Source organism: Portunus trituberculatus, chromosome 44 (assembly GCF_017591435.1).
Source record: "Portunus trituberculatus isolate SZX2019 chromosome 44, ASM1759143v1, whole genome shotgun sequence".
Taxonomy (NCBI): Eukaryota; Metazoa; Arthropoda; class Malacostraca; order Decapoda; family Portunidae; genus Portunus; species Portunus trituberculatus.
This window is the reverse complement of record NC_059298.1, coordinates 11,950,121-11,976,432: the sequence shown is the minus strand read 5'-3', so window position 1 is coordinate 11,976,432 and position 26,312 is coordinate 11,950,121. Positions and strand designations below refer to the sequence as shown.

Sequence of the window (26,312 nt, the reverse complement as noted above, 5' to 3'; positions counted from 1 at the left end):
TTATTTATTTTTTACGACGGCTTTTTTTCTTGATTTCTTTATCTTGGGGGAATTTTTTTACTTGTTTTTTTTTTCTTGAGTTATTATTATTTTTTCAGGAGAGACTTTTCACGACACCTTTTTCTTGATTGGTGTTTTTTTTTTTCTGGGGAAACTTTTTTGGGGAGTGTTTTTTTTCTTGATTTTTATGTTTGCTTTTTTCTTTTAATGATATGTTGCTAGTTTTAACTCCTGCTCTGTTTGTTTATCTACATTTTCTATTATTCAGACCTTCATTTTTTACTGATCTGTTTTGTTGTTGTTGATGTTGTTGTTGTTGTTGTTGTTTAATTCCCAACTTTGTTTTTGTTTAGCGTATTATTTTTCTTTTAAAATTGGCTTTGTTTTGCTCTGATATATTATTCTGTGTTTTACATTTTCTATCTTTGTAAATGTTTTCAACTCGCATTTCACTCCTCTTCGTATTTTTCCATTTATATTTACTTACTTTATTAATTTATTTTCTATCTTGACCCTACATCATTTTCAGATTCTGTTCCTGCGTAGTTTTGGTAGTTGTATTAAGACCACTAGCCATTCACCAGCAGATTCAAGCAACATTGCAATATGTATACATGACCTACACTACTGCTGTACGACTGAAAGCACGTCGACTTAACAAATAATGATTCTTGAATTTATCATCACCAGCCGGTCTTCTTAGTGCTGGTCGTATATCCCTCTCAGCTATTGAGTTTTCACTGTCTGGAAAACTGTAATACATTGTTCTAGTTACTGTATTATTCAAATGCCAAAAATTACTCTCACTTTTCCGTATTCTCGTCAGACACACTTGGCGCGACTTAATGATTGTGGCGCGAGAGTTACAAGCTTCTGTTATCCATAAATCATATTAGTGCAGCTTAGGAACTCTGCAGCTATTGTAGGCACTCGTCAGCACACCATGCAGCTCTCAGGCGACGCAACCCTTTATGGTATAGACGGGTATATTACATAGTGAATAAATCAGTGCTTAAGACCAAAAGTAGTAGCTTCTGTATGTTCTTTTCATGTTATTCAGTAATGTTCGTGCGTTCAAAGAAAATGCAATACAAGGGAAAAGAATGACTAGAAAAATATATAGAATGTTGTAAAGAGAGGTAAAGACTTTCGGGGAACAAAACAAAATAAGAAAAAACCTGAAAGAATGATCACGTTTATATATTTTCTTCTTTTCGTATAGATTTACCATACGAGAAAGGAGAGAGAGAGAGAGAGAGAGAGAGAGAGAGAGAGAGAGAGAGAGAGAGAAAAATAGAGGCAGAAAAAAAAAACATTCCTAAAAGACGCAAACTTATGTCCCGGTTGAATTACTTACAGTCTACTAACAAAGGGCTCGCTGTATGCACGTAGAGATAGTGCACTAATCTTGTACCGCACGTGGGGCGTAATTTGAGGAGGAGTAAACAAGGAAGAGTAAATTATTGAGCTGTAAGAGGGTCTGGGAAATCTTGTGTTTTGGCAAGGAGGAAATCGCGAGAGGCTGACGATGTCTGCAGCCAGAGCTTCTCCTGCTGAGTGTAGGTAGGCGTGAGTATTGAGAGGAGGGGAGCAGAGCATGTGGAAGTAACGCACACGGGGCGGGCCGCTCAGAGAACTAGAATGTCCTCGTGTTTATTGTCTGTATATTGTTTTCTCCGACATTTCTTGTTAATTTACATGCTCCCGAGGGTGCATGATGACTGGAGTACGAGTATATTATTTAAATGACTTGTTTGATAATTATTTATAGCCCCTGAAGCAAGACAGGGTCGTTGAAGCACCACATAAGTCTTGCATGTCTTCATTTTCACTGCTCTTCCATCATTTTCAGTCATCTGAGCGCTCACGTTCCCTCACGCTAACACCCACCACCATTCCTTTCCCTTCGTATACAATGGCACATTATACCTTACCCTTCCATCACTATTCCCTTCCCTTCGTACCTATATAATGACACATTATACCTTCCCCCTCGAAAAAGCAGCTTGCGTTTTCCTTCAACTCTGAATGTCCCAACGCCTTCCCTCTCCCTCCTCATCAGCCTCTTTGATTACAGTGCAGAGTTAAGGCTTCTCCCAATCTCCTTCATTTATATAACCTACCAGTCTATTCCGGGATCGTCCAACCAATGATAATCCCAGCAATATCTTACATCTATTTTCTACCTCTTTCTTTACATCTTCATCTTTTCCTTCTCGTTTTCTCTTTGTTCCATCCTATTTTCCCTTACTTCCTTTCAGTTTCAGTAACGTTTTCCTTCCTTTTGACACCAACTTCATCCTTGTTTTTATTTTTTTTTCTTTAGTAACGTTGTTTTACTCTCTCTCTCTCTCTCTCTCTCTCTCTCTCTCTCTCTCTCTCTCTCTCTCTCTCTCTCTCTCTCTCTCTCTCTCTCTCTCTCTCTCTCTCTCTCTCTCTCTCTCTCTCTCTCTCTCTCTCTCTCTAATTCCAGTGACAGTTTTCGTCCTTCAACCTTCTAGAAGACCATTTCATGTTTTGTAGTATAGTTTCCTCCACTCTCCTTTTCACCAACACACTCTTCGCTCTTCTCAATTTCTCCATTCCCTTCCATGCATCACTCATATCACGCCGTGCGCTTCAGTAGCACCCGAATACTCACAAAAGCATTTATTTGGCCTCCTCACTCCCAGCACCTCGTCACCTACACTTACTCATATCTGACGGCAATGAATCGGCGTCAAAACTGTCGCGTCGAAATCACAGGTTGACGTGAAAGGGTGTTATGCTTGGCCAGCGACACCACGGAGGCGGCGACGAGGACAAACACGCGACTTGTAATATTAATGGAAGTGTCAGCCGCCCCTTGATTCCCGAGTGATGATGGATTTACGGGTGGTGAGGGTGAGGGTAATGGAAGGGGAACGCAAAGCAAGGATGCGGATGATGGGCGGTCGCTACCAATCAGATTTTTTTTTTTTTTCAAAGGGGAATGAAAAGGGAAGAATAAATCAGGAAAAATTTTGGACGAAGGGAAGTGTTTTGTGAGACCATCCTGCCTCCCTCCAGTCCACCCTCACCTTTCATGCACGAGTGTCAGTATAAAACGTCACTCCCTCGTCAAGGTAGCCAGGTAAATGTGTGAGTCCCATACGTTCCCATTGGACTGAACTTCTCCTTTAAGCAGCAGCCAGCAGTAGCACATCACACCTGCAATGGTGTCTGGTACTGAACTCTTGCGAATTAGTGATCCTTTCCTATGTGTTTAAGCCCTTGAGTACCATGACGCGTTTCTATATTCATTCTGTTTACTATTTGGTGATCTTATACAACTTCAAATAATTTGTGTGGATTAAAATAGTGAAGAATCTGGCCCTTAATCTTCTGAATTCCATAGACCTTTCATAATGTAAATAAAATCATCTGATCATGCCCAAAACTCAAGGTAGAAATGCGTCGCAGCACTGAAGGAGTTAATTTGTGTATTATTTTGGCTGTAATCGTAGGACCTTTCACGTTTTGATATTTTGATAGGGTAACTTACCACAAACAGCACTAGAAGGACTATGGTGTTCGCTGCTATTTCTTCTACCTTTGCGTTCGTCATAAATGTTATGTGGCCTTGTCTACGAAAATCATTCGAAAATCATTTACCGGCTAGGAAATGTGTCTCAGATTTCTTGGCCTTTGAAGCGAGTGTGACACCTGATACGCGAACACACCCTAGCACTCACTGATCTGCGTGACTGTAAGCGGAGGTAAAGAGGTGAGTGATGGACGTTGTTCTCTCTCTCTCTCTCTCTCTCTCTCTCTCTCTCTCTCTCTCTCTCTCTCTCTCTCTCTCTCTCTCTCTCTCTCTCTCTCTCTCTCTCTCTCTCTCTCTCTCTCTCTCTCTCTCTCTCTCTCTCTCTCTCTCTCTCTCTCTCTCTCTCTCTCTCTCTCTCTCTCTCATAAAACTGGTTTGTGTGCGAAGTGTAGTCTTTCGCTCAATCATCATGAGCTGAAAGTCGTCATGAAATCGTACTCTTTCCATAAATAGTCGTATAGTTATATTGTGTCAGTTGGGAGAATCGCGGTTTGTATCTAAGAAGACATTTCATAACTCACAGGCAAAGGTCACCAGCTGTACGTACTTAACACTTTGACTTTCGCGTTGTCTCCTCAGGTGTGATTGAAAATTGTGTAGAGTGCAGACTTGTTTGTAGCATAATTTCTAAAAAGACAGCAACAGAGAAGGAGTAATTAAGTATTATTGTACCAGTGGTTATATATTTGCTTGTTAAAACTGTGGGTTACTCAGATGACATAATTAGTGCCATACCGTCAAAAACACTAGAGTTGAGAATGTTTGTCCGCTGAGATACAGGTACATGTTCAGAGATCCTACGTTAACAAATGGCTGCGTGTAGTAATCCCGCCCTGTAGTCTGTTCCTCGATTCAGTCCTGGTGGTTCTCCTGCTGTCACGCGTGCTCCTCCAGGGCGGTGGTGAGTGTGGACGGCAAGCCAGGCAGGTCATTATTCAGTCACGTCACGCTCCAACCTGCAGCATTTGGATGTGAAGTTCATGGTTGTGTCGAGAATAATTTGGAAATTGTTTTTACTTTATTAATTGGTGATAGAAGATAAGTGACAATTTCTACTACTACTACTACTACTACTACTACTACTACTACTACTACTACTACTACTACTACTACTACTACTACTACTACTACTACTGTTACTACTACTACTACTACTACTACTACTACTACTACTACTACTACTACTACCACATCTACTTCTTTTGTCGTTTGTTGTCATAGTTTGTTGTTGTTGGTGGTGTAGGTGGTGGTGTTGTTATCACGGCGCGTGGTACTGCATTTAACTTTTCAATAATTCGCATGTATTTTTCACGCTGCTGTTGTAGTGTGAAGAACAATCGGACGGTGACGGGAAATTGTCGGCACGTGCCAAGAGTTCTAAAACGCTGGTGATCGTACGTGCAGTATAGTGTGGCTGTGTAGCGCCGTCAATTTCCGGGAACTTTATAAATAAAAACCTGTTCCAGATACAACTCAGGTGCATGGCGCGGCTTGCATGTTCATTTACCATTAGTTTAACAGCTCGCCACTTGCTCTACCCGGTCCCCTAAGTCTTCCCTCCTCCCAGTCACCTTCCTCCCTCCCCACTTACATTACCTGCTTGTGCTCAGTGAAAGGAAACCGACGAGTATTGGTAAGGGAAGTGGAAAATATATTCCGTTTGGTTTATAAAATATTACACCGGAGTAGTGGTGTTGCTTGCTGTTCATGTTTCCTGTCGCTTTGTTGCAGCTGGAGTGTACATGTGTTGCTACTAGGGAGGGTGTGGGGCTCGCTCCTCGCTACTGGTGGTGTGCCTTGGGGAGTGGCTGGTGATACGGCGTGGAAGAAAGGATTCTCTCTCTCTCTCTCTCTCTCTCTCTCTCTCTCTCTCTCTCTCTCTGATGTAATGATGCAAATATACTTCATTGATGTCAGCAGGATCACATGTCATTGCTATCGGTTATCAGTGAAATATGAACAACACATCACATGCCTCTCTGTGTGACGGAAAAGAAAAGATAAATACATGATTGATGTCCGCTATCAGTGATATTATAAATAGATCACATCTCTCTGTCATAGGAAGGAGAGAAAATACACGCGCTATTAATGTCTGTGGTATCAGGGACGTGAACAAACCCACGTCTGCGTGTATGGTGGAGCAAAAAATATACACGCTATTGATGTCTAGTGTCAGTGATATTACTTACACAACACGCGTCTCTCTCTCTCTCTCTCTCTCTCTCTCTCTCTCTCTTCGTGGAGGATGGACAGTAAACACGCTATTATGTCAGCTGTCAGTGACAATATAAGGGAACAGTGATTAGGTTTCCGCCTGGGTGTATGTCAGCGCCGCTCTCCACCACCACCACTGCTGCTGCTGATCGCTGGTTCACCTCACCGTGGCTCCATCGTGTGCAGGTGTTCCGACTGACACTCACACCTGTGGCGGGAGACGCTGCTGCTGCTGCTGCTGCTGCTGCTGCTGCTACCGAATCTGCGTTAGAGTATCAGTTATCGCGAAAAATGGTTAATGTATCACAAAAAAAAAACATTCGATCTATTATTCTTGTTTTTTAAAAAGCTTGACATTTATACATCATGGACAATAGAGTGCGGTATTGTTTACTAATGAAAAGTAATACTATGTTATCACGCTTGCTATTGATGAAAGTGATTGGTGAAACTCAATGATATGAAACAAAAAAAGTATGCCAATTACATTTAGTATATTCATTAACTCGTTTTATAATGCCCGACTTTTCCCTTTAATAAACAAACGCATCATGCAGTATACTTGAATGCAGTTTCCATTTTTAAGAATTATTGCACGCGGTGTATAAGTAGTGTGTGTGTGTGTGTGTGTGTGTGTGTGTGTGTGTGTGTGTGTGTCGGGCGCGCGCGCTTTTGGAGGGTTTTGTGAGTGAGTGAGTGAGTGAGTGAGTGTGTGTGTGTGGGGGGGTGGCTAATGTATTCCTGCTGCCACTCACGCGCCGCCAACACCTGGAGCACCTCCCTGGCGTATGTGGGTGTATTTACGTCATTCACACGTGGAAACGAATCCAATACCATCTGACACTGCCAAGTTTTCATTCATCCTCAGGAAAGTTGAAATATCAAACTTGACTGGCTAACTGACTGACTAAATGCAAGAAACCCAGAGAGAGAGAGAGAGAGAGAGAGAGAGAGAGAGAGAGAGAGAGAGAGAGGTTAGTAAAGATTAGAACAAATCATAGTTGCTGAAGAAAACGTGGACCCATATTATGTCGTGACGTACTACAGTACTTGAAGGCAACACAGACCCCGCTCCGCTGTGAACCAGTGTTGAGAAGCCCAGAACTTTAGAAACTTAAGGAAGCTACAAGTAGTCGTCAGGCCTACACGTAGCAGTCCTTGTGTGAATAAAACTACCTAAATCCATCTATCATCCTCATCCATAAATTTGCCTAATATTCTTTTAAAGCTTCCTATTGACTCAGCACTAACAATATGATGACTGACTCCGTTCTATTCATCAACCACTCGGATAGAAAACCTTCCTTTCCATTTTCTCAAGCTTGAAACCCATTATTTCTGGTTCTATCCTGATTATTGAAGCTAAGAAATTTGTTTATGTCCCTTTTATAATTCCTATTTTACTTATCAATTCACTTGCTGAGTATACACATATGTGACCTTGGTGACTGATGCTGCACGCCACCCGCCGGCACCACAAGCACACGTGGTGACTGTCGTTTTCCTGTTTGCTGCATATACTTTAAGTCGAAATTATTAATGTTTTACCACTATATGTTACTTAATAAATAATTTAAGTGAATAGAGAACCACAGAGACGTCTTTTATTTTGTGAGTTTTGTTCCTAATGAAACTGTAAATGTATTTATCTTCAGCTTTTTGGAACCTCCTTTATGCTATATTACACACACACACACACACACACACACACACACACACACACACACACACACACACACACACACACACACACACACACACACACACACACACACACACACACACACACACACACACACACACACACACACACACACACACACACACACACACACACACACACACACACACACACACACACACACACACACACACACATATATATATATATATATATATATATATATATATATATATATATATATATATATATATATATATATATATATATATATATATATATATATATATATATATATATATATATATATTTGTTCTGAACGTTCTTGCAATGCTAGGTTATCATCCAAAAGGGTCCGTGTCATAAATTCACTTCTTACTAGTTCGTGTACGTAATTTTTTACATAAAATTGTTATTCAAAATTTGCCGAAGGAATTGGCTGGCTGAGTGCGCAGCCACCTCACACAGTAACAACACTGCTACGTGCTGCATATTTCAGTGGCCTACAAGTAAATCGAAAAATCACTCAAATGGTATGAATAGGCTTTGTAAATGTGCTGGAAATGATGGCAGTGACACGCAACACAAGGAAGGAATATAGTAGAAAGAAGTAGATGAGTGTTGTCACGGACAGCCTCACTCTGTAATGTTTTTTATCGATCTCTCGTGAATATTTTGATGGTATTTCTGACCACATTCAAACAACATGAAAAAGACTAGACTTGGTGGCAGCCGAGGTTTAATGGCCTCGAGTTGACTAAATTCATTACTCATTTATTGCATAAGAAGGGCATTTTATGCTTGGTTGAAATAGATATTATGCTGCTGTCTGTCACCAGTTCACATGTTAGAAAGCTGTCTGTGTATACGAAAAGTGTGGAAGAAAACTGGCACATTCGTAGTATGAAAGTTTTATTTGAATTGCATCGTCAATAAAGGCAAAGGTCAGTATTTATTTTGTGGTGGGGCAGCGAGTAGAATGTCAGCTTCACTTTGATAAAAACAAATCCTTGTTTGAATTTACTTAAATTTACAGAAGTTAATGAACCCATTACTAAAAAAGTTTTTATTTCAAAAAGTATGTATAGATTGGCTATGAAAGAGGGGAAGGTGCGGGTCTGGAGTGAGCGGGGCTGAGTCATGCATACCATTTGATATGGCTTTGATCGTGAAATGAAATCCGGCACTAACTAAATTGAATTTTTTCGCGTTATCCAGAAAAATAAAAAAATGTTTGTGACACTAAAGACTGAAAACTCTCATATGAGGAACATCAAAGGGGCGCTTGTCAGTCCCAGGGGAAGAAGGGCACGTGTTGGTTGCCCAGATGACCCACCATCCTGCCTGGTGGTCTGCTGCCGCCCACCGCCCGCTGGTCTGCAGAGCTCCACGGCAGTGTTTCTTAATCTCTGCGGTGATGAAATCACTTTTAAGGGGTAGTGGTAATGGTCCGTAGCAAAGTGCAGGACAGTGTTAAGATAGTCAGGCAACGCATAAAGTACTGGCTCAACTAATTATTTTTTTCCGCGTGTGTCATAACTTATTATTTTTGTTGATTCACTCTTCTTGTCACGGTGTTTTAATGTCTTACATGAAACAAATAAAATAAAACTTCAAGCGATATTTTCTACCTGTAGTAATTATTATTTATATGCCGAATGTTATGATTGTAATCAGGTTGTAATAAAATATACTTGTCTCTGATTTCAGGTAATGTTGGACTGCCAGATGCCGAGTTGGTATGCAGAGGTAAGCAACACTGATGCAGGGAAGGTGGGTGTTGTAGTGCTGCGGGTCACCTTCATGAGTGATTGACAGAGAAGGTGGATGAGGAAAGCTGGAACGTTCTTCTCATAATTCTGACTGATCTTGGACACACGAGAACTGACACTAGCCTGCGTGGTGTGGTATGTGGCTTGGAGAATGTGGGACAGTTCTGAAGCTTTAGGAACCCTCTACACACACACACACACACACACACACACACACACACACACACACACACACACACACACACACACACACACACACACACACACACACACACACACACACACACACACACACACACACACACACACACACACACACACACTGTTACGGCCCGCCCGTAACATGCATTACTACCATCACCTCCTCCGCTTGTTACCTCGTTCGCCACCTCTCCGCCTCCCTTCCACGTCACCGTCTCGTGAACCTTCCACGCCACCGTCTCGTGAACCTTCCACGTCACCGTTTCATGAAGCCCGGCTACTGTCCCGAAGTTGGATTCACGCGGCCCCTTTCGACTCAACCGAAAGTGTTGAGCCAGCTCTTGGTTTTCTGGATTGGCAGTTGAGATCCAAGCCTCAACCAGTGAACACAACGCCTCTTGGTTCTGCCGTGGGATCAACCATCACCCAGCATTTCACCACTGCGACACCGCATAAGTATCACTTCCCTCGTCCGTGTTTTCCACATTGCCTCTATATAGGATTAGGATTATTGTTAGGTATTAAGTTGGGTTCTTTATTGTTGTATTTATTACTGTGTTATATGTATATGTGTATGTCATTTTCCTGTGTTTCATGTTATATATCTGTGTTTCATGTTTCTTGTTATATATGTGTCAATTTCATTATGGGTTATTAAAGTAGCTTTTAAAGTGACCCCTTTTGCATTTCCTCACCAGTTGAACCTGCAGTGTTTTTTTTATTGTTATTGTTCACCGGCTCTCCGATGCCAATCTTACCAGTTTAACCGGTGAACGTAACAATTGGCGACCGTGACAGGACCATTATAACCCATGTTCAGTGTTCCATTTTTCCAGTGACTTTTTTCTGTGATTGCTTGTGTTTCTGTGGTGTTGTGACTCTGATGTGTTTTTTTCTGTGACTTACTCTGCGTGTGGTTTAAATTTACCTTTGTGCGATCAAGTGGCTCCTTTTGGGTTAAACGTGCTTCGTGACTTTCATTGGTATCGCATAGCAGTGGTAGAGCAGGAAACCAGGTAGAAAGGCGTGTTCACCGATAGCACTTATCTCTATTTTTGCACATAGGCAGGTGTGTAATAAGTGTTATCCAAGTGTTGGGATCATCATATGTTCATGCGAACCCTCAATGCCCTCACTTCGCGGATCATTTTTCTCGCTAGTTAGAATCGGCCATTTTAACTAGTCTCTCAGACTAATCCGCCTCCTTATCAATAACAAGTCTCAGTACAATTCGCTCCTCACTCTCAAGTCTCGTAACTAGAGTAATCCGGATCCCTCTTAATGCCGTAACTCTCTAGTTTACCCCTCATTAGTGATTGTACTCATAAGTGTTTACTTAAGTATAATCTAGGTAATTTCCAAGGTTGCCTTTATTATCACTCTGCCAAGTTCCTCACTTAAGTAATTCGCTTATCATTTTTTTGTTGTGGTTTAACATCTATTTAATATGGCTTCCGCTCAGTTTAACGTTGAAGATTTTTGTGCCGACCCTTCTCTGGAACAACTTAAATATGCTAATATAAAGAAGGACCAATGGAAAGCCATCGCTAAACATTTTGATGTTCCCATCACGTCTCAGATGACTAAAGAGGTCATTAAGAATGTAGTTGTTGAACATCTAGTGCAAGAAGGTCAGTTGCTAGGAAATGCCATAGAAGAGTTAACTCCCATGTCAGCCTCTACGAGGACTATAATACACAGTCCCCAGGAAGAACAGGATAAGAGTAGGATAAGTCAATGGGAAATTGAGAAGCTTAAACTAGAATACCGGATGCATGAAAACAAATGCAACTACAGGCAGAAAAAGAAGATAAAGAAATGAGAAGGCAGAAAAGAAGCAAGATAAAGCAACTACAGGAAAAACAAATGCAACTACAGGCAGAAAAGAAGAGAGAATTTCAGTTACAACTTAGAAGGCAGGAGAAAGAGTTAGAAATTCAGGAGTTAGCCCTACGAAATGACGCTAAGTTTAGAGGGAAGAAATAGATATAAAGAAACAGTTAGCAAGCTTTAATCCTGCTACAGCTGCTCCGCTAGTTCCCCCTTTTGATGAATCTGATGTTGACGGGTCATTTCGCGCTTTTGAGAGCATTGCTAATAGGAATAAATGGCCCAAGGATCAGTGGGTGTCTCTCCTTGTCCCTAAGCTAGTAGGAAAAGCTTATAGGGTATACAACGGCCTTAGTGATGAGGTAGAATATGAAGAGATCAAAGGTAACATTCTAGACGCCTACTCTATCACTTCTGATGGATACAGACAGCAGTTTCGAAAGTATGTGAAACCAGAGTCTCACACCTATGTTGAATTCGCTAGTGAGAAACTAAGACAATTTAAGAAATGGTTAGCCGCTCTTAACATTACCACCTTTTCGGAGTTGCTCAATCTAATGGTCCTGGAAGAATGGAAGAACAAGTTACCATTTAATATTCTGAGGCATGTGGAAGAACGGGAGAGAGTGATCTTATGTCTGCCGCTAAAGTGGCTGATGCGTTTGCTTTGTTGATGGGATCCCTGGGTAGTAGAGGTCGTGGTTCACTGTCTAATGTTAGGTCCTCCTTTGGGGAAGGTTTTGGGGCGCGGGTGGTAAGCCAACCGGATTCTCGCCAAATGCATATAATTCCCCCTGGTGTACATACTGTAAGAAGCCAGGTCACACGATCCAGAAATGTAGACACCCAAATTGCAAGGGTTCTCAACGTCAATTTTCTTTTGTGTCCCCTAGACCTAACACATTTGAGAACAAGAAACCAGTGGCCCTAGCTAACCCTGTCAACTCTCCTCTAGAACTTTATGACTCGTACATGTATCAAGGTAAAGTGTCCTGACTGATGGTAAAGACAAGGCAATAAATATCAAGGTTCTGCGTGATACAGGTGCTGCCCAATCCATCTTAAGGGAAGATGTCATCCCTAACATCAAACAGGCTTTCACTGGGGAGAAGGTGATCCTTACAGGTCTCGAATCACAGCTCTCCTATCCTTTGGCTAATATTAGCTTACAGTGCCCGTTCATTTCAGGAGAGGTTGAGGTAGCCATTAAACCTGGTGAACTGCCAGTACCGGGGTACATCTTGTACTGGGTAATGATCTTGCGGGTAACTTGGCTGTTCCAAACTTAATTGTTCTTGATTCTCCCTTAACAGAAAGTCCCACTAAGACCCTGGACGAAACATCCCTCACTTCTTCCCAGTGTGTGCAGTCACCAGGTCTCAGTCCAAGTCCCCTGCCCTTTCATCACCTCCTCCACCAATGATTGCCTCTACTGACAACTTGTATAATAACATCATTTCAAAGGAGAATTTGATTAATGCTCAGGAACAGGATCTCACTTTGGCTAAGATCAGACATGTGGCCAGTGAGACAAAGGATATGTCTAAATTGCCTTGTTTTTATTATCAGGAAGGAGTCCTGATGCGTGCCTACAGACCTCCTGAACTGAAACAACTAGACACCTGGTCAGAAACACATCAAGTTGTCATCCCTTGTCTGTAAGACCAGCCATTATAGAACTAGCTCATGATGGATTGTCAGGTCATCTAGGCATCCAAAAAACCTACAAGAAGGCTCTTCAACATTTTTTTGGCCAGGAATGAAAAAGGATGTGTCACACTATGTAAAAACATGTCACATATGTCAAGTTGTGGGTAAGCCTAACGAACGCCTTGTGCCAGCTCCTCTGACGCCTATTCCAGTTCAGACGGAGCCCTTCGAAAAGATCATACTAGACTGCGTAGGGCCCTTACCCAAAACCAAACGAGGGAATCAGTATTTGTTAACCCTCATGGATCCCACTACCAGGTACCCTGAAGCATTCCCTCTTAAGAACATCACATCAAAGACCATTGTAAAACATCTAATACATTTTTTCACCTCGGTAGGAATTCCAAAACAAATTCAGTCTGACAAGGGTAGCAATTTCACTAGCCATTTTTTCCAACAGATAGTGAATGAGCTAAACATCGACCATGTTACCTCCTCGGCTTACCACCCCAATCCCAAGGCTGTCTGGAGCGGTTTCACCAAACATTAAAATCCATGATGAAGAAGTATTGCTTGGAGCATCAAGGAGACTGGGATGAAAGTATTTCTTTCCTTCTCTTCGCTTTAAGAGAATCTCCTCAAGATTCTTTAGGTTACTCCCTTTTGAATTACTCTATGGTAGACAGATCAGGGGGCCTCTCAAAATATTAAAGGATCAATGGTTTACTCAAAATACTCCTTCAAGCCCCAGTGTGTCTGACTACATCAGTAACCTTAAGAATAAAATCAGTGAAGTCAGATCTTTTGCTAAATCAAACTTCCTCAAATCTCAAACTAAAATGCAACAGAATTCTCTTCCCAAATCTGTCATGAGAAGTTTCAAACCAGGAGACAAGGTTTTACTTTTTCTCCCCACTCCAGGCAATGCTCTTCACAGTAAGTTCATGGGACCTTATGTTGTGGCTCAAAAACTAAGTCCATTAAATTATGTGGTCCACACTCCTGACCGTCGTAAGGATTCCCAACTTGTTCATATTAATCTAATGAAACCTTACCACTCCAGAGAACCAGAGGACGACTTGTCTCGCGCTGTACCTGTATGTCTGATAGGAAAGGAGTCTGGTCCTGTGCCCCCCGAGGAAGAGTCCGACATCGAATTCCTCTTCTCGTCACCTAAAGGACGCCCCTCAAACAGCCAAATCATGTCCAACCTGGATGAGGTGTTTGTTTCCTTAACACCTTCACAACAGTCTGATCTTAAAAAGTTATTGCTAGACTTTTCTGAAATCACAGGTGACCTTCCAGGAGTTTGTAATACTATCCAACATGACATAAGATTAACATCTACCGACATCAAGCCTATAAGACAACCAGCCTATCGCATTTCACCCATTAAAAGAGACTTGATGAAAAAGAGGTAGACTATCTGCTCTGTCATCACCTTGCAGAACCTAGTATATCTCCTTGGGCTTCTCCCTGCCTGTTAACATCTAAGCCAGATGGTAGTAGTCGATTTTGCACCGACTACCGGAAATTAAATAAAGTGACGGTGCCAGACTCCTACCCATTGCCCTTGATAGAGGACCTTATAGATAGTATAGGAGTAGCCAAATTTGTAACCACTATAGACTTGCTTAAAGGTTACTACCAGATTCCCCTCTCGGACGAGGCCCAAATAATATCCGCCTTCATCACTCCCTTCGGACTATACCAATACACAGTGATGCCCTTTGGATTGTCTAATGCTCCCGCCACCTTCCAGAGGGCTATAAATTACATAACTCAGGACTTGGAGGGGAACATCCGCGTATCTGGACGACCTGGTGGTGACTGCAGACGACTGGGCAACACATCTGACCCGTCTTCGGAGGCTGATGGGTCGGTTGCAGGAAGCCGGGCTTACCATCAACCTGGCCAAGTCCACCTTCGGGAGGTCTACGGTGGTCTACCTGGGACATGTGGTGGGGAACGGCAAGGTTCACCCCAAGAGAGCTAACGTTGAGGCCATCCTTGGCTTCCCTGTTCCTACCACCAGGAAAGCTCTCATGAGGTTCTTGGGGATGGCTGGGTTTTACAGACGCTTCTGTAAAAACTTCTCCACCCTGGCCGCCCCCCTTGACGGACCTTCTCAGCACTTCCGTCCCCTTCCACTGGACCCCGGCCTGTGACCAAGCCTTCAAACACCTCAAGGCGTTTCTCTCCTCGGAACCAGTGGTCTGGACGCCGGATCACTCCCGACCCTTCCATTTACAAGTTGACGCGAGTGGAGTTGGAGTGGGTGCTGTCCTACTACAACCGGACCCCACAAGCGGCATCCTCCATCCCATCGCTTACCACTCTGCAAAACTGAAACACCATCAACTCAACTACTCCACCATCGAAAAGGAGGCTCTGGCACTCGTGCTGGCGCTCCAACGTTTTGAGTGCTATCTTCATCCTGGTCCGCACATCACCAAGGTCTTCACGGACCACAATCCTCTGGCCTTCCTGTACGCCATGAGGAACCGAAACCAACGCATTCTTAGGTGGGCCTTGTTAACTCAACCTTTCAACCTGGAAGTCCATCATATCAAGGGGGTGGACAACATCATCGCCGACGCCTTATCAAGATCTCCCGTCTCACCTCCTTCATGAGCCCATTACGGAGGTCTTAGGGGGGAGGAAATGTTACGGCCCGCCCGTAACATGCATTACTACCATCACCTCCTCCGCTTGTTACCTCGTTCGCCACCTCTCCGCCTCCCTTCCACGTCACCGTCTCGTGAACCTTCCACGCCACCGTCTCGTGAACCTTCCACGTCACCGTTTCATGAAGCCCGGCTACTGTCCCGAAGTTGGATTCACGCGGCCCTTTCGACTCAACCGAAAGTGTTGAGCCAGCTCTTGGTTTTCTGGATTGGCAGTTGAGATCCAAGCCTCAACCAGTGAACACAACGCCTCTTGGTTCTGCCGTGGGATCAACCATCACCCAGCATTTCACCACTGCGACACCGCATAAGTATCACTTCCCTCGTCCGTGTTTTCCACATTGCCTCTATATAGGATTAGGATTATTGTTAGGTATTAAGTTGGGTTCTTTATTGTTGTATTTATTACTGTGTTATATGTATATGTGTATGTCATTTTCCTGTGTTTCATGTTATATATCTGTGTTTCATGTTTCTTGTTATATATGTGTCAATTTCATTATGGGTTATTAAAGTAGCTTTTAAAGTGACCCCTTTTGCATTTCCTCACCAGTTGAACCTGCAGTGTTTTTTTTATTGTTATTGTTCACCGGCTCTCCGATGCCAATCTTACCAGTTTAACCGGTGAACGTAACAGTCTGTTATTTTCTTCTTTTATTATTAGTAGTGTTGAGTTTATGTACTGTAAAATGTGTAAATGATTATATTCTTTTGAGATAAGAACCTCGATAAGTTTCCCCTTATCAAGTAATACCTAGTACCTAGAGTCACGTCTACTGTTTTAATAGATGACGTGAACGTTTTGGGCGCGCGCGCGCGCACACACACACACACACACACACACACACACACACACACACACACACACACACACACTCTCTCTCTCTCTCTCTCTCTCTCTCTCTCTCTCTCTCTCTCTCTCTCTCTCTCTCTCTCTCTCTCTCTCTCTCTCTCTCTCTCTCTCTCTCTCTCTCTCTCTCTCTCTCTCTCTCTCTCTCTCTCTCTCTCTCTCTCTCTCTCTCTCTCTCTCTCTCTCTCTCTCTCTCTCTCTCTCTCTCTCTCTCTCTCTCTCTCTCTCTCTCTCTCTCTCTCTCTCTCTCTCTCTCTCTCTCTCTCTCTCTCTCTCTCTCTCTCTCTCTCTCTCTCTCTCTCTCTCTCTCTCTCTCTCTCTCTCTCTCTCTCTCTCTCTCTCTCTCTCTCATATCTTTCCGCCTCACCCATGTGCCTCCAGTAACAGGACAATGAACCGCGGTGAACAGAGCAGACCAGTGGGACTCCAAGGGGACAGGGATAGACTGGTGCTGGGCCGGGGTGCGACGGGGTGGCCTGGGTAGGATGGTGGGTGGTGGGTGTTCCGGGTAGCATAAACCAGGTATTACTTTGTATGATAAATAACTTACACAGAAAACAGTTAACAGTATTTATTTTGTTATTCTACTGAAATTAATTCGTCTTTTCCTTTTTTTTTTTTTTACTTAAAGTCAAAGGATGAAAAATAATAACCGTATAGGAAGCAGTTGAGCAGTTATATATCTCACAAAAATTTCATTCGTCTTCACTGAATATTTCAACCTCTAAGAAAAACGAAGTTATGAAGATAAAATGAGTTTGCGAGTGCTTGGGGCGAGGGGTGTCTAGTCTATCGGCGGGGTGAGGTAGAGTAGGAGAGAGCTGTGTAGGATGACACAGAGCAGGATAGAACGGCACGTAGCGGACCAATGTGAGAAAAGACCAGGACTGATCTGAATGGACGGGAAGGAGGAGGAGGAGGAGGATGGCTGGGAGAGATAGCTTGTGGAGATGCGGAAGAAGGAGACGTTACTAATATCTGTGTTCGAGCTTATTTACTTTCATATCGCCGTCACTATCACCGCCACTATTACTATTATCATTATTATAACTGTCATCATTATCATCAATAGTTTCGTTTCTGTGTAAGCCTCTTTATTTTCCCAAGTCAAACAATGAGCTGGAGAGGATGGTAAAGAAGTCTCTATATCCTTTGTCGAGTGTTGTTGACTCACCAGCTAAAACTTGGTCTGTATTGTCTCATTAGGAAATTGATATTGTGTCGAAGCTCCCCCTTTTTTTATATTTTTTGTCTTTATATATATATATATATATATTCTCGTAGCCTCTTTTTACCTCCTTGTTCTTCTGAAGTATATGTATTCTTTATTATGTGGCTTTAAGAAATAGTATATTATGCATGTGTATATGTGTTGATTATCTATCTCTTGTCTTTTTGCCTGATTGTCTGTCGATGTATCTGTGTAATTCTGTCTCTGTCTGTATGTTCTATCTTTCCCTGTATCAATGTTACTGGACGAGGTAGTGATACGTCCTTCACTTCTAGTAACATATTATACATTTTAATTGTTTGTGTATTTTATTTTCCGTTTCCTTTTCTCTTCAGTGAGTGGATGATTTCAAGACTCACGCTTTCCTATATCTCGCAACCATTCGCTCGAGGCAGCAGCTCTTGATTGGAAAGGAATATTTTATGTATGCCTTTTCTTCTTCTCCTTTTTTCTTTCAATTGTTACCGTTTATTTTGTTCAGTTATGCATGTTCAATAGCGCTCTCCGATATTTGAATTAAGGATTTTTACACGACAAAGATATCACTGGTTTCATCCTTTCTTTTGGTGTTGTGTTTTGTATATTTCAAAATCCTTCGACTGAACACTCATTTTATTGCTATTTTTCTTATTCTTATTAGTAGGACGTCTTTGTATATTTTATTTTCGTGTACTATTTGGATAATTCCGTTAAATATGATCGTTTTATACATTTATCAAATAACTTCAGGATATTTGTTTTTATTTTAAAAGCCTTTATCTTTTTGAGATATGAAAAGCTTCTGATTCTACTTAATTCAAGAGTTTTCATATCATGATGGATAAAGTTGGAATTAAGTTACACGGAAGCTAACCAGTAATGAAAAATGTGAAATCTCTTATTTCATTTCGAGTTTCCCAGTCTTCTTTCTCTTACAAAGTGTAATTAGTGTTTGAGTGAGCCTTTTCCCTTAACTCTTCTACGACGAATGAAACACTGAGTAATTCTATGCTTTTTTGCCTAGCAAAGCTTAATCTACATATACGAATAAAACTTTAACTTTACTGAACATCTGATACTTTGCTGTGGCATATCAAAGCATTCTTTAAATTTGCAAAAGACTTTTTATTGTGCTGAAAAGTGATCGTTGTAGTTGAAACGTTTAAAAATTACAGGCCGTTGAGAATAATACAGCCATTGGTTGAGAGACTCTTGTAATCTTTTCAGAAATTTACACCACACTGGATAATATAGTATGTGGTTGAGTGCGCGGGTCCTCTGAGGTCACTTGATATTATAGTAACATATACAGTACGTACAGTCCTACCCAACAGGCTTGGTACTTTCCCTAAACTTTTAACAACCCCGTTAATTACATGTAAAATGGTGTATCTATTCGCTTCCTTTCGTGCGTTGTTTTTCCCTCTGTGTTTCTGTAAATTTTGAATCGCCTTACTTCATTGCTCGTCTCTTCCGTTTCGCAGTACCCTTAAGGTAAATCTATTGTTCTCTCGTGTGTCATACGTACCAAAGTGGAGACTGAGATTTCTTGTTTATTGAGCATATTTCCTCCAAATCCTCCTCCTTGTTGTTGTTGCTCTATTTGTTGTTGTGTGTCTTCTCTTTAGTTATTGTGATCTCCGCTTTTCTTTGTCTGTCTCTTTATCTGTCTGCAGGTTTCTGTATCTATCTATCCATATATGTCTCTATCAGTCTATCTATCTATTTATTAATCTGTCTGTCTGTCATTGTGTTACTGTCTGTCAGTAAGTTTGTCTGTCTTTCATTTTACTTACTTTGTTTATGTCTGTCTGTCTGTCTGTCTCACTAGTTTATATTTTCTTGGTTTGCTTTCTCTCTCTCTCTCTCTCTCTCTCTCTCTCTCTCTCTCTCTCTCTCTCTCTCTCTCTCTCTCTCTCTCTCTCTCTCTCTCTCTCTCTCTCTCTCTCTCTCACAGTATCCTCGAAGGTGTCCTGCCACTACTATTTTATTTTATTTTATTTTTTTTTATCCCTGCCACCACCACCACCACCACCACCATCACCATCACCATCTCCTGAGTTTCCCAAGTCCTCGTGACTCACCACACATCACCGCTACGTACCCTCGTCCTCCCTCGCCCTGCCTTTTCTCAGTGGACACGTATTAAACACTTGTTACGGGCTGGTGAAGGCGGCGGTGCTGCTAGCGGTGCAGGTGGTGGTGGTTGTGCCGCCCGAGTTTCATTCACTTCGCTCCTGGCAATGATGAGGGCTCGGAGGGAACTGAATTTGTAGGAAATGACTTTAATTGCGTGTTATTGTCTGCGATAATTGGCGTGTGTTCCAGCAGGGAGGTTCCTTCTATTTCGGGCCATTAAAGGATACGAGTTATGGAGGGTTCGCCGGGCACTGGTGAGGCGGCGTGTGGCTAATTATTTGTTTTCTCTAAAGCCAGGTGGTGGTGGTGGTGGTGGTGTTGATGACGGCAGTGGTGCTTGGGTACATTGTTTTGTTGTGTGTGTGTGTGTGTGTGTGTGTGTGTGTGTGTGTGTGTGTGTGTGTGTGTGTGTGTGTGTGTGTGTGTGTGTTTCACTGTTTCACTGTTTGATCTGCTGCAGTCTCTGACGAGACAGCCAGACGTTACCCTACGGAACGAGCTCAGAGCTCATTATTTCCGATCTTGGGATAGGTCTGAGACCAGGCACACACCACACACCGGGACAACAAGGTCACAACTCCTTGATTTACATCCCGTACCTACTCACTGCTAGGTGAACAGCGGCTACACGTGAAAGGAGACACACCCAAATATCTCCACCCAGCCGGAGAATCGAACCCCGGTCCTCTGGCTTGTGAACCCAGTGTGTGTGTGTGTGTGTGTGCGTGCGTGCGTGCATGCGTGCGTGCGCGCACTCTCGCGCGTCACTGTGTTCAAGAAGTGGGTAGTTCATGCATGTATTCCTGTTTGATGTAAATGCGCCTGTAAAGGATGCCAATATGACTGGCTTAGTATGGGAAACACACACACACACACACACACACACACACACACACACACACACACACACACACACACACACACACACACACACCGCGTAGTGTAGTGGTTAGCACGCTCGACTCATAATCGAGAGGGTCCGGGTTCGAGTCACGGAAAGCGGCGAGGCAAATGGGCAAGCCTCTTAATGTGTGGCCCCTGATCACGTAGCAGTAAATAGGTACGGGATGTAACTCGAGGGGTTGTGGCGTCGCTTTCCCGGTGTATGGAGTGTGTTGTGGTCTCAGTCTTACCCGAAGATCGGTCTGTGAGCTCTGAGCTGGCTCCATAATGGCGAAGACTGGCTGGGTGACCAGCTGACGACCGTGGTGAATTACACACACACACACACACACACACACACACACACACACACACACACACACACACACACACACTAAATTGGTATTAATGATGTTCTGTAAGAATAGACGTAAAGTAGTTATGTAGAGCGCACCTTGCGTCTCTCCAGCAAACATTGTCTTCATTTCTAGGTCCTGTGAAAGCTTTTAAACGATGTTCTGTGCCTCGCGTTAGTCTAGCGTGTGTTTGGTCTCCTTACACTCCCTCCATTGTGGATTTCCTTCCTCCGCCCTGGTCTCACGTTTCCCTGAGTGTTAGTCATCTGTGTTTATCGCCTTCCTCCTCTCTCTCCTCTCCATTTCCTCCATTTCCATCCTCGTCTTTCATTTTTGTTTCCTAATGACAATAATTTCCCAGTTTTCATGCAGCACATAAGGAGAATAGATGCGGAACCATTTAGAAGAAATTTCCCGCCATTAGGGAATAATTCTGATAAAGGAGAGGTTGAGCATAACGAATGCCTCAGCTTGGCCCGTTACCCGTGTCATCAGGGAGGTTGGTTTTTAACACCTCGGTCCTCCTGCTCGCAGCGAGGGGGACACGGGAAAAATTGTAGATGCCCTCGATACCTAGAGAGATTATTTCACACTGCGATCTAGTGCCACTCCTTCCCTTTTCTCTCTCTCTCTCTCTCTCTCTCTCTCTCTCTCTCTCTCTCTCTCTCTCTCTCTCTCTCTCTCTCTCTCTCTCTCTCTCTCTCTCTCTCATCACTTTCTCTCTCTCATCACTTTCTACTCCTCACCAGATCTCTCTTCATCTCATTCTTCATCACCCCTAGAGGCATCACGCCCTCCCCTACAGGGCTCGGTGCTCCTCCTCCTGTGGTGTCTCAGAGAACAAGAGTAAATATTGACAAGGAGATACTTTCCTTTGGTTATTCCCACTTCAGCAACTTCATTTTCCAATAAATCCTCCGTAATGGTTCCACTCGCACGGTCGTACAGTTTCGGAAATCCATATCCTCTCAGTGCCACCGGATAAATTTTCAGACCTGAACCACTAGCCACACTGACTCTAGCGCAGGAATAATGTGCATCCATTAAGATCCCCAGCGCACGTCCCACGCGGCGCCTCCAGCTGCAGTGTCTTCGTTAAGCAACTCTCTCATTCCATGGTCAGGTTTCCCCCGTAATCTTTTGTGAGTGTGGTGTATATGTGTCAGTGGTGTCTGTCGCCTCATGGACTGGTATAGACTATTACTGGTGCTGCCCATGACGACACCAGGATTAGTTTACGCTTGAAGTTATTACGTCCCGGGATAAATGAGTTCGGTCAGTTATTAATCTACCGTCATGCTTTGCCAGGTTATGGAGAGTTGATGAATATTGCTTTGCCAACTCATGCATGTTCACTTTAACGCGTATACACAATAACGGCAGTAACAGTATTCACATAAGGTAACATTTAGAAATTCCAGAGGAGTATACACAAAACATATAGTGTTGCTTAGATGGAATTAATATTGTGCACACACACACACACACACACACACACACACACACACACACACACACACACACACACACACACACACACACACACACACACACACTCTCTCTCTAGGCATAAGAGGAGAATATGTTTCCGAGTAACGGTGAGTCGGTGATCAGGGCGCCGTGAAAAGCAGTAATGACATCGTATAAGACTCGTATCACAGTGAAGAATGTTCGTATTAGAAATTCATCTCTGGAAACACTGTTCCCTTAAGCTTACATGTTTATTTCATTCGGTTTATACAGTCTAACTTTATATTGTACCACGCAAAAGATCAGTGTAGTAAGAGAGGAATGTTACGAGTGTAGTAGACGTAATAATAGTAGTAATAGCAATAGTAAGAAGTATATCATATTAGTAAAGCACGTATTCTTAAACGTATAATTGATTATATAAAACTCATGCTAAAGTATCACAAGAATCATAAAAACAACACACTTGAAAATTGCAATTACATCCACTAGATATTGCTAAAAGAAGGCAAGAACACAGTCTTGAGTGCTATGAAAAGGGAACGAGCCCGCAGTACTTTGAGGTGTGTTCGAACGAACAGGCTGCGGGGCCGGCTTTCCTTCACGGGTGGCTTGCTGTGATCACTGTGCTGTGCGGCTCAATTACTGAGGATTTGTGTTGGTTCACATGCACCTCTGGGTAAAGTGATTATATAATTTCACGGTGTGTCAGTTGGTTGTGTAAAATATTTGATTACTGGGTATGTACGAGCGAGTGTTGCGGTGAGAGAGAGAGAGAGAGAGAGAGAGAGAGAGAGAGAGAGAGAGAGAGAGAGAGAGAGAGAGAGAGAGAGATTCAGTTATAGTATAATGTCAGCTTGAAGGGAAGTTTATTACAAGTTGTCTTACACAAAAGTCGTTCTCGTGTCCTTGTTATGACATATGGAGCTATAACTCATCGTCTGCCCTGATGCTTTTGTCTTCATTTACCCATTTTCTTTTTTTTCATCATTTCCACCTACGAATAAATCACTCATGTATACGCTGTTATGTATTGCGCATTTTGCTTGACTATTTGACAGACCGTGTTTTATTATTATACTCAGTGTTTTCCAGGTACATTTCAGAGGCAAACCACCTCCGAGGCACACCGACAGTAAGAAAAGAAACGTCCCGTGAATAATAGATGACCGTGAAGGCCGCGTGGTGCGTTACATACTGGTTTTGACTGTCCTTTATATACATTGACAGCGAAACTATTAGAGAGCGCACACACACACACACACACACACACACACACACACACACACACGAGAGAGAGAGAGAGAGAGAGAGAGAGAGAGAGAGAGAGAGAGAGAGAGAGAGAGAGAGAGAGAGAGAGAGAGAGAGAGAGAGAGAGAGAGAGAGAGAGAGAGAGAGAGAGAGAGAGAGAGAGAGAGAGAGAGAGAGAGAGAGAGAGAGAGAGAGAGAGAGAGAGAGAGAGAGAGAGAGAGAGAGAGAGAGAGAGAGAGAGAGAGAGAGAGAGAGAGAGAGAGAGAGAGAGAGAGAGAGAGAGAGAGAGAGAGAGAGAGAGAGAGAGAGAGAGAGAGAGAGAGAGAGAGAGAGAGAGAGAGAGAGAGAGAGAGAGAGAGAGAGAGAGAGAGAGAGAGAGAGAGAGAGAGAGAGAGAGAGAGAGAGAGAGACACACAGAGAGAGAGAGAGAGAGAGAGAGAGAGAGAGAGAGAGAGAGAGAGAGAGAGAGAGAGAGACCCGTCATAGGGAAGCTGTGGTGTGGAAGTGTGGAATCGGGCAGACATCCACGCGTAAGTTCAAATCCCACCACAAACCGCTTTGAAGCTATGTCATTTCTCGAGTTGTTTAAACTTGCCTACATGTCACCATGATACGCAGGCTCTAGGTGGTTACACCAAAGATGCGCTTGGGTGGTGATATGGGCCCAATATGGGTACCAGTTTAAAGAAAATTGCCAACGCCACTAATGGGCGGAAGCTGAACAGCACTTCCCACATATACTCTTCAAGTATGCCTACAAGCGCCATAGGCCGTAACATAAAAAGAAGTAATACTTTTCGTGAATTTTTCGTCACATTTGTGGAAATTGACAATTTCTTGAATGTGCTCCTTCACGGACATGGTGCCGATCATTTGTATTTGCCCTTTACTGTAGACAAAATATGGCTTAGTGCGTACGGAAGTGTTTGTCTTTTCATTTCTAGACGAGTAGAACTAGGTAAAAAAGAAAAAAAGTTCGAGTGCGTTCATGGCTGGTTTGTCAAGAAGCACAAACCTTTCTTGAGCCACATTTCACCTTTCTGTTTCAGAGTGGTGGATCATATGTTCTCAGTTATTAATTCCTCAGAGGAAGGTGTCCACTGTGAACTTTTCATTACGACCACATAGAAACTAGTTTCAGTTGAGAAACCAAAAATTCCAAAATGTATATATCAGTCTGGTCATGCGAGATGCTGTGTGCTCTCATAAAACACAATATTTAATGAAATATGTCTGTACAATTAATTGAAATACTTTGCATTTCAAAAATTCTAAGCAATATAAAATTTTATTTAAGAAGGAAATTATGTAGATTTTCCTTATTTTGGGTATTTACTGTTCTCCAATATGGATTTTGATTTAGCAATGAAGGTTGACTTTTGATTTGAACGTAAATCTGATCAGTTCTGGCTGATATAAACGGAAGAATGTGACGGAACCTGCAAAAGACTACCGGAAAAAAAAAAATGGTAGTGTGCAGCACCCAGAGAGGCAAGGGAAGGGGAGAGACGAGTGAGTGAGTGAACAATAGAATAATATTGCGCCTTTTGTGTTTTTACAGACGGGCGACCTCCAGCGCGCCACTATCAGATTACCTTAGAAATCAAATTGGCATTTGTTTTACTGAGTTATATTTATTTATTTTTTTTTACTTTTTAGGGATACGCATTTAAATGATTTTCCTACTTGTTGTAGGGTTGCTGTCTTTGTTTTTTGATATCCTGCATTATTGAGTTGCAATCAGCCTGATAAAAATTAGCAGCTCTGCCACTGTTTAACTTTCATTTGTGTTCCTGTACGTACTGTATGGGAATGTAAGTTTTTGCCTTTTTTTTTCTTATCCTGAAATGTCATTCTTTTCCCACTGAAGGTCTATTAGTTTCTAACGTTCATTCATTTCTTAGGACAGATTGATATATACAAGTATTAACGGATAAATTTACAAACACAGTAAATTCGATGCATGCTTTTTTTGTTTATTTATTAGTCACTTACGTATTACTTTTGTGTGTTCACTGTGATTTTCGCTTTAAGATTTATTGAGATAAAACTTTTAGATATGTTACACACACACACACACACACACACACACACACACACACACACACACACACACACACACACACACACACACACACACACACACACAACACACACACACACACACACACACACACTCTGGTCATAGGTAGTTGCATTATGAGGTGAAACATCAGGTTTCACACAGGTCATTGTCCTCATAGCCGCCAATCACCAGGTCGTCAGAATTCATCATTCAAATCTCATTATACGCTCAATTAAATCATCACCATCGTTCTCTATGATTCTGCCATATGACAAAGACCTCGCATTACTATTTTGAATATATCCCTCTAATAACCATCACTATCGGTACTACTACTACTACTACTACTACTACTACTACTACTACTACTACTACTACTACTACTACTACTACTACTACTACTACTACTACTACTACTACTACTACTACTACTACTACTATCACAACCATTACTATTATTACTTTTTTTTTGTTGTTGTTGTTCAG

At 42.4% G+C, this 26,312-nt stretch overlaps 1 protein-coding gene across 3 annotated transcripts in view; it reads left to right on the top strand.

The window, feature by feature from the left end:
• LOC123518877 overlaps positions 1–26,312 on the top strand; it is a 175,780-nt gene that overhangs the window by 126,865 nt on the left and 22,603 nt on the right. The window contains exon 4 of one of the 3 annotated variants that reach the window (XM_045279927.1): positions 9,174–9,212. The exons of the other annotated variants lie outside the window; for them this stretch is intronic. Coding sequence (XP_045135862.1) covers positions 9,174–9,212 — 39 coding nt within the window. The remainder of the gene's footprint in view (positions 1–9,173; positions 9,213–26,312) is intronic. 3 annotated transcript variants of the gene reach the window in all.